The 15,147-nt window shown below is 37.1% G+C and overlaps 1 protein-coding gene across 1 annotated transcript in view; it reads left to right on the forward strand.

The window, feature by feature from the left end:
- The window catches only part of PRKG2 (protein kinase cGMP-dependent 2), a 104,097-nt gene that overhangs the window by 71,465 nt on the left and 17,485 nt on the right, over positions 1-15,147 (forward strand). The window contains exon 15 of the mRNA XM_030313603.1: positions 13,838-14,001. Coding sequence (XP_030169463.1) covers positions 13,838-14,001 — 164 coding nt within the window. The remainder of the gene's footprint in view (positions 1-13,837; positions 14,002-15,147) is intronic.

A 15,147-nucleotide genomic window follows, 5' to 3' on the forward strand; every position in this document is an offset into this window, starting at 1 on the left:
ATTATAATATACATGTAAAAATGTGTGAATGACAGCAACAAAAAGTAAATATTCAGAGCTTAAAAAAAGGGAACCATGCTGGGTGAAAAAAATCCACATTGCTACAGCTGTTTCCAGCTATTCATTTCAGGACACACTTCACTGTATAACGCATGAGGTATAAATCTTTAGTTAACATCATACCTAACAGTGAAATAGTGAACAGTTTTACATTAGACTGTGAACAAGATAGGTATATGTCTCCTACATTTTTTTTTCAACATCATAACAGAGGTCTTAGCAAATGTCATAAACCAAGAAAAAGGAATGAAAGGCCAACGATGAGAAAGGAAGAAGTTACCTGTCTTTATTTTCAAACAACATGATTGTTTATGTAGAAAAGCCTAAAGAATCTACCAAAAAGGACTAGAAATATTAAGCGTGATTACCAGTTCAAAGTCAATATATAAATAAAATAAGTCAAGTAAGTCAATTAAACCAATTATATAAATAAAAACTGTATTTAATATACTAACTTCAAAAATTTATAAATGAAATAAAATACCATTTACAATAACATCAAAAGTTATAAAATAAATTTGAATACACTTAACATGTAAAACTGTGTAAGACCTCCACTGAAAACCACAAACTATTGCTGAGAAAAAAAATATAACTAAATGGTAAGGTATAAATGTTCATAGATTGGATAACTCAATATTTGGCAAGATGTCCATTCTTTCCAAATTACAAATTCAAGGCCATTGTGATATAAATTGGAGTAGGTGCCTTTTTAGAAACTGAGCCATTTACTTGAAAATTTACATAGAAACACAGAGTTTAGAAAAATTAATAATCACTTTGAAAAAAGAACAAAATTGAAGAATTTATATCTGACACTATAAAGCTACAGTAATCAAGAGAGTGTCATGATACAGGATAGACAAATAGCTTAATCTAACAGAATAAAGTCCAGAAATAGACATATAAAGTCAGCTGATTTTTAGCAAAAAGAGAAAAGCCAAGCTTCTCAACAGACAATGCTGAAACAACTGGATATGCATATGTGGAAAAAAAAATGAACCTGACTCCCACTTCACACAATACAGAAAAATGAATTCAAAATGGATCAAAATAGACCTATAAAGGTCTATCAAAATAGACCTATAAAGCATCCAAAAGTAAACACACAATAATATCTTCACAACATGAGGTAGGCAGAGATTTCTTAGAATACAAATAATAGTAATCTTAAAAATTTTGTGCTGCTATAATAAAAATTCATAGACTGGATGACTTAAATAACACGCATTTATTTCTCATAGTTAAAGGCTGGGAAGTAACAAGATCAAAGTGCTGGCAGATCTGGTATCTGACTGGTCAGAAACCACTTCTAGACTGAAAGGTGACTTCTCATTCCTTCAATGAGAGAGAGAGAGAGAGAGAGAGAGAAAGAGAGAGAGAGAGGTAGACACACACAAACAGGGCATGGGATTGGGAGGCTCTTTTCTTATAAGGGTCCTAATTGCATCATGAAGGCTTTACCCTCATGACGTGATTACCTCCTAAAGGCCCTACCTCTAAATACCATCATATTGGGGATTAGGGTTTATACATGCAAATTCTGGGGAGACACAAACATGCAGTCCATAATAATTTGACTTTATCAAAATTAAAAACTTCTGATAATTAAAAGACACTAAAAAATGAGTAGGCATGCCATAGACTGAGAGAAAGTATTTGCAATACATATTTAAATGACAAAGGACTTGATTGTATTGGAAAATATATAAATAACTCCTACACCTCAATAATAAAAACACAACCCAATTTTTTAAAAATATTTATTTATTTATTTTTGAGAGAGAGAGGAAGAGAGAGGGAGAGAGAGTTTTCCAAGAAGGCTCTGCATCATCAGCACAGAGCCTGAGGTGCGGCACAAACTCACAAACTAAGATCCATGACCTGAGCTGAAATCAAGAGTTGGATGTGTAACCAACTGAGCCACCCAGGCACCCTGAGACAACCTGAAAAAAAAAAAAAAAAAAAAAAAAAAAAAAGGTCAAAGATCTTGAAAAATTACTCCACAAAGGAAGACACTGGAATGATTAATGAGCCATATCAGTTGTCAACAAGGAAATGCAAATTCAAACCACAAAGAAGAACCATTTCATATCCACTAAAATGACTATAATTTAAAAGACTGACAATACCAAGTGTTGGTGAGGACTTTCTCCTAAATCTCTAGTGGAGAAAGACTGAAGAATAATTTGTCAGTTTTATAGAGTCAAGCATACACCTTATCTATGACAAAAAAATTTGACTTATGGGTGGAAACTTCACTCGTTGGTATTTATCTAGAAAAACTGAAATCATGTCTTCAAAAATCTTGGGCAAGAATATTCATAACAGCTTTATTTCTAGAAGTCCCCAAGTCAGAAACAGCCAAAATGTCCATAACCAATTAAATGTATAAAGGTAAAGGGATAGAACATTAAGGAAAGGAATGCTCTTCAGTGACATAAAAGAATGAATTACTATAAGCAACAATATAAGATGTAACAATGTAACAATGAATTTTAAAAACCATGTTGACCAGAGGGAGTCAGATACAAAAGAGTATCTTCTGTATGATTACATTTATTGATATTCTAGAATAGATGGTAGAAATCAATACAATGAGTGCTTCTGGGAGAGGCATTTGACTGGAAAGAGGCATCCTTCTGACCTATTGGGTGTCTATATCTTGACTATATGGTAGTTGTGGTTACATATATAAGCTACATAAAAATTAAATGAACTATATGCCAAAAATCTATGCTTATTATCGTTTGTAAATTATATGTTAATTTGAAAAATGTAATAGGTTAAATGTCAGATGATTAACAAAGAGAAAAACAGTTCACTGAAAGATAAATTTAAATAATTTTCACAGAATGTTGCATAGAGAGACAAAAAAGATGAAAAATAATAAAATACAATGAGAAGTTCTTAAAGTTTTGAACTGGAGTCCAAGATAAATGTAATATAGAAAGTGAGGGAAAAGCAATATTTAAAGAAACAACATCTGAGAACTTTTCAGAAATTATGAAAAACACTAATCATCAGGTAAAGGAGCCCCAACAAATCCCATCTGGGACAAATTGTATATGCTGTAGCTCTATCTTTGTGTAACAAATCACTCCAAAATGTAATGGCTTAAACCAACAAGACTTGTTTATGATCTCTCACAGTTTGTGTGGGTCAGAATTTGGGGAGTGGTTCAGCTGGGTGGTTGTGACCTAAGCTCTCTCATGAATTTTCAGTCAAATGTTGGCTGGGGATTCAGTCACCTGGAAGCTTGTGTAGGACTTAACCAGGGCATCCAAATCCAAGGTGACTTACTCATATGGCTGGGAAATTGATGTTGGCTGTCAGTTGGGGGCATTATGGGCCTCAGTAATGGTTGAATGTCTTCACAGCATGGCAGCTGGCTTGCCTCAGAATGAGTCATCCAAGGAAAAGCTACGATGCCTTTTAAGACCTACTCTCAGAGTCACATCTCAGCACTTCCACTATATTCTGTTGGTCACACTGGGCCAGCCCTGATTTACTGTGAGATTTATTGTGGCAGAGGACAGCAAAAACAAAAAGAGTATTAAAAGCTATCAAAGAGAAAAGACAGTTTACATATAAAGTAGTAAAAATTAGGCTTTCAGTTGACAACGCAATTGCGACAAGAGAATCCATAACACAGTGAGAATTTTTTAAATTCTGACAGAAAATAACTGATAAACTTGAATTGTAAATCCAAGGCTTTCAAAAGGGTGAAATAAGGGCATTTTTAGTCAAAGATGAAGGGTGTTTACCACCTTCATACAAAGGATGTGCTTTAAGGGAGATGAAAAGTGATCCCTGATGAAGGGTCTGAGATGTCACCTTAGAAAGATGGTAAACATGTTAAGTCTTTTAAAATTATGGTGTAAAGTAATCATTCTCATTCTGCTATATACTCTTGAAAATGAGAAAATGCCAAATAACTGAACAACAGCAGCATGAAAACTGAGTGTAGGTATAATTGGAATTAAAGTAGGAGACAATGTCAGTCATTTTAAAAGAAGACAGCAAGAGAGAACCAGGAAACCCAGGAACCAATCCAAAAGAAAGTACAAAAACTGAGAGTAGAAAGAAATCTAATATGTGTAGCCTGCTTTCCAGATTAAAAAAAATAAAGATCATCAAATAGGTTTAAAAATAAAAATCAGGGGCGCCTGGGTGGCGCAGTCGGTTAAGCGTCCGACTTCAGCCAGGTCACGATCTCGCGGTCCGTGAGTTCGAGCCCCGCGTCGGGCTCTGTGCTGACGGCTCAGAGCCTGGAGCCTGTTTCCGATTCTGTGTCTCCCTCTCTCTCTGCCCCTCCCCCGTTCATGCTCTGTCTCTCTCTATCCCAAAAATAAATAAACGTTGAAAAAAATAAAAATAAAAATAAAAATCAGTTCCATCAGGTTTATAAGGGACAGACATGAAGCATGAGGATACAGAAGGCTGGAAGTTAAAAGGATAAAAAAAAATGATGTCTGGAAAATAGTCAACAAATGTAAATGCAGATTTCATTGTTAGGAAAGAAGTGATGCTAGAGATAAAATCTTTACCCTTTGATGATATGAAAGATAATATGAAAGTCCAGATCTTTTATTTGCCCACCAAAATGCTTCAAAAATAAGCAGAATTTGAAAGACATAATAAGGAGAATTGAACAACTGTAGGAAATTTTAATATACCTCTCAGAAATTGATGGAACATTCAGACCGAAAGTCATTAAAGCTTTAGAAGAGGTGCACAGCACAATTAATAAACTTGATCTACTGGCCTTATAGAATATTATTCCCAAGAGTTGAAGAATACGAATTAATGAAATTTGAGCATACACTAGGCCATTAGCAAGTTTCAGCAAATATGAAAAATAGGAATTAGGTTGTCGGCTGGCAGCCCAGCTGAGCTGTCCCACTGAGGGTTCCTGAGGGGACTGCAATAGAGGTGTGTGTGTGTGGCGGCGGGGGGGGGGGGTGTGCCTGGTGACAGCACAGCAAGAATGCACATCTGGGTAATGGACACTAGGCGGTCTAGCCTTGGACATCAAATACTCCTTGTAAGGCTGACCTTGACCTCATTCTACAAATTTTGATTAAATGGTGTTTCTCGTCTTCCTACATCATTTCTTGGCAATATCTGTGAGGAATCAGGTATCTAAGGACAGCAAGAAAGGAATGGCCTTTTATTTTTTCCAGCAAAGCACAACCAATTAAAGCCTGGAAAATAAGGACCTACGTAAGAGAAAGGTCTGGGTTTTAGAAGTGTCTCTGTAGAGGATGTAGGGATGTGCCTTTCTGTGATGATTACAGAGGATGAATTTGTAGGATGTGAGGCATGAAGACTTCATTCTACTCTTCTTCCCCAAGAGGAAGAGATTGGCTTCTGCCTGAGATTGCCAGCCAGATTTGTTCCCAAATGAATCCTACCTGGGCCAAGCTGTCTCTCAGTAAATACACTGAAAGGAGATTAAGGATTAGCAGATATTACTAAAAGAACATGAAGAATCTCACATCACCATCTCTGACCCGTCCATCCAGTAATTTCCTGTATCTTTCTCTACTTTCAAGGCCAAAGAAAGCTGATGAAGGCAATAATGGTTAAGGGTCTTACTTCTGGTTATCATGAATGAATCAAGGACAATGTTAAGATGCAGGACAGTAGTTAAAGAAAAGCCCACCTGTTCTCAGTCCAAGCAGAATTAGTGTAGTAGTTAGCCTTCTTGGGTTTGCTCAGGAGAAAACTTGGTAGTCATCCAGAAAATCAATAAACATTCTCTATGGTCGTGCTATTAACTCATCACTCATCAGTAAATGTTGTATATGGTCGTGCTATTAACTCATGTGAGTAATGCTTCTCATGTGGTAATAGAGCAACTTAATCTTATAGTGAGTATTATATAGGAAAATACAATGTAGAGCATATTACACATTGATACTGTTGCCTGCTTCTTTACGACCTGTCTTCCCCTCTATTCTAGTAGCCCCATGAGGATAGAAACTTGTGCTCTGGTGCTTACTGCCAGACTTAGCACATTGCTAAGCATATAGGAATGAATGAAAGATTCCAAAATAGGAGCATAAAAGTTTTGTTCACTGATATCAATGTATTTAAGGTAGAAATTAAAAGCAAACAAAAAACAGGAAGAAACCGACAACAAAAATCATAAATCATCTCACTGGAATTTTAGGGATATTTCAAAATAAGTGAAGAAGACACTTTAATGAATATTATAAAACAGAGTTGCACAATAGATACTACATATCAACGCATGTGGGTTGTAACTAAAATGATAGAGTGATATTTATAGTCTTAAATGTTCCAACTAGGAAACAAGAAAGGCTAAAGAATTAATGAGTTCAGCATTCAACTTAAGAAGATGGAAACGGGAAAAACAAAATAAAGCCAAAGAAAGGAAGGGAAAAAATAAGCATATGACTCAATAAAATATGAAATAAAAGGGATACAGAGCCAAGGTTGATGTTTTGAGAAGACTAATAAAATTAACCAACTGGAAGTATTGATCAAAAGAAAACAGAAGAGATACAGACAAATACCATTATGAATGGACATAATTTCAGTTAAAGCAGAGATTTATGTGGTTTAGAAAGTATTTGGGCAACTTTACTACTGCATATGAAATATGTATTTATTTATGTAAATGCTGTATATATATGAAGAGTTGGGTTCTGGTGAGAGCTCTTTCTGGTTTGCAGATGGCTATCTTCTCACTGTGTCCTCACGTGGCAGAGAGAGAGAGAATCTTTCTTGTGTCTCTTTTCATAAGGGCACTAATCCCATTCATGATAACTGGCCTAATTTGTGGCCTACTTACCTCCCAAAGGCCCCACCTCCAAATGTCATTATATTGGGGTTTAGAGCTTCTACATAGGAATTTTGTAGAGACCTAGATATTCAGTCTATAGCACACCACATCCAGAAGATTCACTTCAAGGACTTATAATTCTAATCATATGTGAATTCTTTCAGAAAGGAGTAAGAGATAATTTCCATCTTGTTCTGTGAGGCTAGTATGAACTTGGTTCTCCAAAGGAAGCTCCTTGGGAAGGCAAATGAATGTCCCATCTAGCCATCCAGCTCGTAAATTTAGTGTAAAAATCAAAAGTAAAATATTAGCAAACTGAATACAAATTATAACAAGACATCATAACAAAACTGGATATATCTCAGGAACTCAAGCATAGTTTAACATTAAAAAAAATCTATTAAAGGGGCACCTGGGTGGCTCAGCCGGTTAAGCATCGGACTCTGGCTCAGGTCACCATCTCTCAGTTTGTGAGCACGAGCCCCGTTTCAGGCTCTGTGCTGCCAGCTTGGATCCTGGTGCTTTGGATTCTGTGTCTCCCTCTCTCTCTGCCCCTCCCCCCCTCTCAAAAACAAGTAAACATTAAAAAATTAAAAAAAAATTCTGTTAAACCAAATCACCATTTTAATATATTAACAAAGAAAAACAACGATATAAACATCTCTGTAGATGCAGAGAATTTTTTGATATGTTTCTACATTCACCTATGATAAAATCTTAGCCATTAGGAATAGAAATAAATTGTATTAACCCAATGGAAGATAGGTAACAAAAATTTGGAGCAAACACCACGCATAATGATGAAACAGTAGAAGTATGCTTTTAAAAGTCAGTGAAATAAGAGCTTCTGTGTTTTACTGGAGGTTCTAACCCAATGCAGGAAGATATAAATAAAATGGAAAGATTGAGACATAAACAACAAAACCTATTTTCCTATGTGACAGGATTATATAGAAATCCAGAGTGTAACAATAAATTATTAAAATTAAGTGAAGAGTTTAGTATGATTCTGATACATGATTAGTAATATGAGAACTAAGTGTGTTTTTAATTATCAAAACCACAGTTGATAAATACAAATTCAAATACCATTTTTAAAAAACATGTGAACATATATATTTTACATGATAGAAATAAAAATATAAGTCTAGGACTAAGTCTAACAAAAACGTGTAAGAGCTTTGTTGAGGAACTTAGATGAATTCATAGAAAGACGTTAAAATATGTAAATTAATAGGCTCATTCTCTTTCTTCTGGGCACAGAGCTAGACAAGGCACCCCATCCTTCCTTGTGGCCAGGTGTGGCCCTGGGGCACAGTTCTAGCTAATGAAGTGTGAGCTGACATGCTGTGTACCATTATCAGACCTAGGCTGATAGTGATCCCTGCACATGATCTTGATGCAGTCTTTCTGCCTTGCGGCCAACAAATGCCGAGATTTGAAGTTGGCAGAGCCATAACATGGAAAGAGCCCGTGTCCCTGTCCCAGTGCTTGAAGGTCCCCCTACTGCTCAAGAAAACTCATTATGAAAAGAGAAATAAATTAATGTCGAGCTTTAAGCTCTTATACTTTCTTAGATATGTTTGTTACGGTAGCTAGAGCATTAATTACTATAACTCAGAAAGAGGTACTAGGTTTAAAAATAACAAGACTCGGGGCGCCTGGGTGGCGCAGTCGGTTAAGCGTCCGACTTCAGCCAGGTCACGATCTCGCGGTCCGTGAGTTCGAGCCCCGCGTCGGGCTCTGGGCTGATGGCTCAGAGCCTGGAGCCTGTTTCCGATTCTGTGTCTCCCTCTCTCTCTGCCCGTCCCCCATTCATGCTCTGTCTCTCTCTGTCCCAAAAATAAATAAACGTTGAAAAAAAAAAAAAGAAGACTCGACATCACAAAGATACGAATAGCCTCCGAAATGATCTACAGATTAGATACACTTCCAGTGGAATTCCAGAGAACCTTTCCTTGAAGTTTGGAAAACTGATGCTAAAGTTTATCTAGAATAACCAAGGGCCGAGAATAGGCAAGACATTTCTGAAGACAAATAAGAACAGGGTGGGAGGAAACTCTCTCAGATATCAGAACTAATTATAATGCTGTAGTTCAAACTAATTACTAATGTGGGGGGAATGCGAATTGAAACCACAGTGATTCGATGCTTAAAAATGGCAAAAATAAAAGTCGATATCACTAAAGGATGCTGAGCAACAGGAATGCTACACATGCTGCTGGTGAAGGGAGTGCTAATACAGTAGGATCCCTAATGAAAGTAATTTGACAATATGTCGTAAAATTGAAGACACCGCATCTTTGGCCTTGTACTTCTCCCATTTTTCATCTACATCTGCTAGGTAACATGGAAGATGATGCTAATAGAAGCATTTCTATGATAGCACACAATAAGGTTTAAGACAAATGCCTGTTAGCAGCGTAACAGACCAAAAAACCATTGCATGTTAATTCAGTGGTGTATGATACAGCAGTGAAAATAAACACACGCCAATATCAATCGAATTCACAAGTATAATTTTAAGTGAAAATGGGCATTTTGTGCAAACTAAATATAGGGTTTTTCTAAAATTTTTAGAAACAAGAATTTATTTTACTTAAGGATTCTATGCGGTATAATTAGAAATGAATACGAGTACCTGACCAACACAAAAGTCAGGATAGTGGTGGCCTCTTGGTAACACGCAGGAGGACACCAAGCAAGGAGCACACAGGGCTTCTGCATTGGTTCTACTTTGTTAACCTGGTGGTGGGTACAAGGGTGCTTTTATGCCCATGCTTTATAACCTGCATGTATGTCACCTTATTTTATATGTATTGAGTTTTTCCTAACTTGAAAAATAAAAGGAATCATCAGGTTCAGCTATATTCCTTTTCCCAGACCATTATCAGCTGGATTTATTAAGTAACAACTCAGCTTTTCCCACCAATGTGCTTAAAATATGCTGCTTCCTTGCCCTTAAAAGTTGTCTGCTTCCTCATCAATTTATGTAAAATGGGAAGGCTCCCTTTGAAACCTGGTTCAAGTCTCACCTCAAGTATCCATGACCTTCCAATACTTTAATTTTTTCATCTTTAACATTGAGGTGATAGTCCCTAGCTCACAAAACTGTTGTAAAGATCATACATATACATTTACATATCTTACTGAAACCAGTGTTAACAGTTATCTCTCCATGCAGCTTTTTTCACCAAACAGGTGTTGAACATATGCTGTGTTATAAATGCTGTAGGGGCTACAAAATGAATAGGACATAATGCTTCTCTTCAAGGAGCTAGATGTACTCAACACACAACTAGATGATGCTGCATGAGGGATGTAACTGTGGAGTATAAACAATGTTAAAGAACTTCATAGGAGAAGAGAATTAGTTCTGTAAATGCAAGAAAAGCTTCAAAGAGGTGGTGGCATATAAGATGAGCCTCAAAAGATTTTTTTTCAGTTTGTGCTCGTGCACGCAGAGCTCCTCTTGACCTTGCCCACTTACTAGTAAATGCTCTAAGTATTTCAGGTGAGTCACAACACCCCCATAAAAATGGGCTGTTGCCATGAAAGACTCATCCATTCCATACCCTAGCCTCCCTCACTCCCTGTTCCATACAGTGGAAGCCATCCACTGTTGCCTGTTTTAGTGGATGGACGTTAGTATCGCAAGGACGTGAAATCATCTTTGGTTATTGCAGACAGGATAAACAGATTCCATTTTACCCTTGTCTAGACTTGGGCAAAGTAAGTGACCTGAAAATTCCACATAAATATTTTTTTGGAATGTTATGTCCCCATGAATCATTTGGCTTAATTAGACTGGTCATTTTGTATCCACTTTTTATGTGACCAAGAGAACCAATATCTGACAAATTTACTGACCCGGAGAGAAACTTCTGGGAAAGAAGCTAATACTTACTGGACACAGGTCCAGCAAGCCACAATGCTAATTTTTCTACTTCTGAATGATGCAATCACCGCTACAGGTTTAGAAGCATCTTAAAACCTTCTAGTTCATTAAAATCTTTGGAGACTTAATGCTTTTGAATTCCCAGCATAATGTAAGCTGTTTTTAATAATAGAAATTTAATAGAGACAAGGGAAAGCCTGTGTGTAGCTTCTCTGGATATTCTTCTTGAAAGCCCAGTTTTGTTAGAATTTCTTTTCTGAACAGTGGGGGTCTGTTTTCTTGCCTTCTAGAATGATTGTTTTAAGACATTAGGACATGCATCACCCTTCTTTATCCTCCAGCAGTCTCTTAGACAAAAAACAAATCTGAAGCTCTTTCTGGGGCTTGCCAGACCAACACATAATCTGCCCTCATCCACTGTCTCTCTTCCCCTCATGCAGGGACCCAGCCACACTGGCCGTCTTGCTGATCCTTGAACTTACTATGCATGTTCCCAAATGCTGGGGCCTTTACACTCCTCTTTCTCGGTCAGAATTAGTCTTGCTTAGATTTTTATAGAGCTCTTTTTCTTATTTCACACAGATTCCTGCTGAAATCTGCTCAAATGCTACATCTTCAAAGAGCCTTTTTGTAGTCATCCTATTTAAAGTAAAATTCCTATTGATCTCCATACCTAACTCTGCCAGATGTTTCTTCACAGGATATGTCACTATCTGGCATTATTATATGTGATCTTCTATTTTTATGCATATTCTCTTCTTTCTCTTGAATGTAATCTCTGGGAGAAATGGGGCTTTGTATCCTGGTGTTTGGTACATATTGGTATTCAGTAGATACTCATTGACTGAATGAAGGAAGAAGCTTACATTTCTGTTGCCCAGAAGAGATAGTGTTAAAAGAAGACTGAGGCTTCATGGTGGAATCCAGAGTGGTACAAGACAGAGGTGGTATGAATGTCTATAGAGAATACACAGAACTTGACGTCAGAAGATCTGGGGCCTTCTTTATTAGGCACGTGACTTTGGATGGGTCTGAGTGTGGATTTCCTCTGACCAAATGGATTAAAATAAAGTTGATGGGATCAAAGGAGAGAAGTGGTAAGTTTTCGTAAACCTTAAAATCTTAATACAATTATTGCCATCTCTGTGGGCCAATATTCAAATATTACAAAAGCAAACCCAGCTGTTCGAATTAAAATTCCCCACTTTCAGGGCTGGAAAACTCTCCTAAACATCTAATGACCTTCCAGTCATTTTGAAATGGAAAACTTAAATACAATGAAACAAAAAATGAGTTGAAAGGCTATTACGAAACAACAAAATGTAATATTTCCATATGTGCATGCACACAAATGCAATTATAAGCATTGCTTTCTTGTCTCTTAAATTTCAGTCTTTATAAAATTAGCTAGGATTTTCATATCAGTTCTTTCTCTGAGGAATAAGTAGATAAGCTAATCTCAGCTGGTTACAGATTTTAATTTCATAATATACTCAGTCATCCCTTAGATATCATCTTTATGAGTCATTTTGTATAGATAAAACAGTAAAAGCCAGCTTCAAATTAGGCTGTTTAAATTCCCTTTTTCTAATAAGGAAATCCTTGCTGTTGTATGATAAGTACTAAAAAGCATTAGTAAAAAGCTAAATTCCTAAGAGATTTAGGGTAAAACAAAGACTTTAAGTATTAATAGTCAAGTAAATAAACGAGGGCTGGGTTCTCTAGTTCAGTGACATACGCTTTTAGGTGAGGGCCTCTTTTGATATATTAGCCTTATTTTCTTTTGGCCGATATTATTGCCATATTATTGGGATAGTCCATGCATAATGAAACTATTAACATGTGCATGTTGAGGCCCAGGTATAATTTGTGTCTCTGTTTACTTCAGAGAGGTGGAGGGTGGTTTTATTAAAATAATATCTGTATGTATTAGAGATGAAAAGTACATGCTAAATAGCCCCTGTGGACAGAAACCAACTGTTTGTTTTGCAGGGCAGGATGTCAGTCATATACACTGCCTCCATTCAGTGAGAGAGCCTTCTGTTGCTCCGGCCTTCTTTCCTGTCTCTATTCTGTGCACAGAGTTAGTTCGTTGAATAGAGTCTCAGAGAAGTGGAGGGCCCTATTCGGAAAGGATGGATGAGGGTAGCACTAATTCATTACCCTAGGAGAGTTCCTGATCCTTAGTCAGGGCCAGGCTCAGATATTACCTCCTAATGACATCTTCCCTAGTGGTCTTCTCCCTTATGTTCCAGAAGTCTGTGTTTCTGTCCCTCTGTACAATTGTCTACTGTGTCATGTATCACATAAAATAATATTAATCACATATGTATAAGTATTCCCAATACTCTGAGTTTCTCCTAGTCAGCTCTGTATCTGTAAGCCTAGCACAGAGCCTGGCCGATAGTGGGCGCTGACTGTGTCTTTCCAGAACAAATAATTTCGTGCAGGTGCTATTCACCACTGACCTCCCTCAGAAGGATTGAAAGTGTACACAGTCTGGCCAAAGTTGAGATGAGATGATCCCAGCTTTTTCTTTGGAATGCCAAAATGTAAAGGGTGTGGACATTGTTCATAATGGTTTTTAAAGATTGATCAGAATTTTAAGACCCCCTTTCTTTTTTTCAATAATGTTCCCTTTCCCAAACTCTGAATTCTGTTAGTATTTTTCTTTTTATGATGGAGCTTGAAGTGCACCAGGGCCGATCTCTTCCCCTTTCTTTTCTCTTCCTGATGAATATACCACCACTGATTGGAAAATTATTTGTCTGCTTGCTCTGAGCTTCACATTTGTTGTAATCGTCTACTCTTGCTAGCCATTCCTCTTATCCTCTAGGGGTCTTGGGCATAGAGGGTGTGTGCATGGAACTTTCTCCAGTGTAACTAGATTCATACCTGGACCTACAAAAGAATACATGAGAGTGTCAGTGTGGTGTGTGTGTGTGTGTGTGTGTGTGTGTGAAGGGGAGGATGGAGGTATAGACAGAAGATAGGAAAAGTCAGAGGGAGACTTAAAGAACATGAGTTTTATGGTCTCTGAAAATGTCTTCGACATTCTTTCCCAGGTTGACTTTGGATTTGCTAAGAAAATAGGATCTGGACAGAAAACGTGGACATTCTGTGGAACGCCAGAGTATGTAGCTCCTGAAGTCATTCTCAACAAAGGACATGACTTCAGTGTGGATTTTTGGTCCCTGGGAATTCTAGTGTATGAGCTCCTCACTGGCAAGTAAGTACATTCAAGTTCACAGAAGTGCCAAAATAGTTTACTAATGATAAAAATATATAATTTAAGAGTTTAACATTTTATAAATGTTTTTGATTCGATGTGATGACTCTCCCCGTATGTATGTTTTACATGTAGCATGCTTGCTGGTTTGTAACGTGGAGAACACATTCAGGAAGGTACAAGAAAAGGAATACAGAATTTCTATGGTCTACCTAAAATGGCAAGGCCTCTTTTCATGGATAACATACTAAGGGTGTGAAGATTTTGGTAATCCTGTTTTAAGAATAAGAAAAGGAATTTCAGTTGTGGGCTGTTATTATTTCCTCTTGTATATATTTTTTGTAGTTGAGAAAATAGTAATCATATTTCAATTAAATCTGTTAAAGAATGAAACTGCCTTTAGCCATGCTTTTCCATCTTCCCAATAAATCATTAACGAGAAAAGCTAAGAGAAAGGAAAATTACTGGATTTAAATTTTAATCTCCTTGTCATCTGCTTTCTAGAGGTGCTAATGAACAGACACCAGACACAGCAGGAAGTTTAGCAGTGAAAATTGAATTATCGTTCCTGGAGGGATTAAAGGGCTATGTTAATGAATCCAAGATCCCAAATACTCAACACACATGCACACGTACACATACGTGCACATGCATTTATACCCACACGTGCACACACACATATATAGGCTTTATGTAATACTACTTCACGTTGTGAAACACTTTGCAAGTTTACAAAGCACTTACATGTGTGTTATCTAGTTTTGCTTTCATAAATCTATGTGGAAGTTAAAGAATTTTTATTATTTTATAATTTAAATCTTTATTATGATTATCTTATGATTTAAATTTTATGGATTAGAAAGCCAGGCCCGATGGCTGCCTGCTTAATATCAGGGATTTGATCCCAGATCTTCTAACCCTAAATGTGACACACTTTCCATTCCATGCCCATGCCTTATACGTATGTGTTTCTATTTTTTTAATGTCTATTTGTTTTTGAGAGAGAGAGAGAGCATGTGCATGGGGTAGGGGGAGGGGCAGAAGGAGAGGGGGAGGGGACAGAAGATCTGAAATGGGCTCTGTGCTGACAGCAACCAGTCTGATGCAGGGCTGGAACTCACGAACTGAATGGTGAGATCCTGACCT

The sequence above is a fragment of the Lynx canadensis genome, chromosome B1, assembly GCF_007474595.2.
Source record: "Lynx canadensis isolate LIC74 chromosome B1, mLynCan4.pri.v2, whole genome shotgun sequence".
NCBI classification, from domain to species: Eukaryota; Metazoa; Chordata; class Mammalia; order Carnivora; family Felidae; genus Lynx; species Lynx canadensis.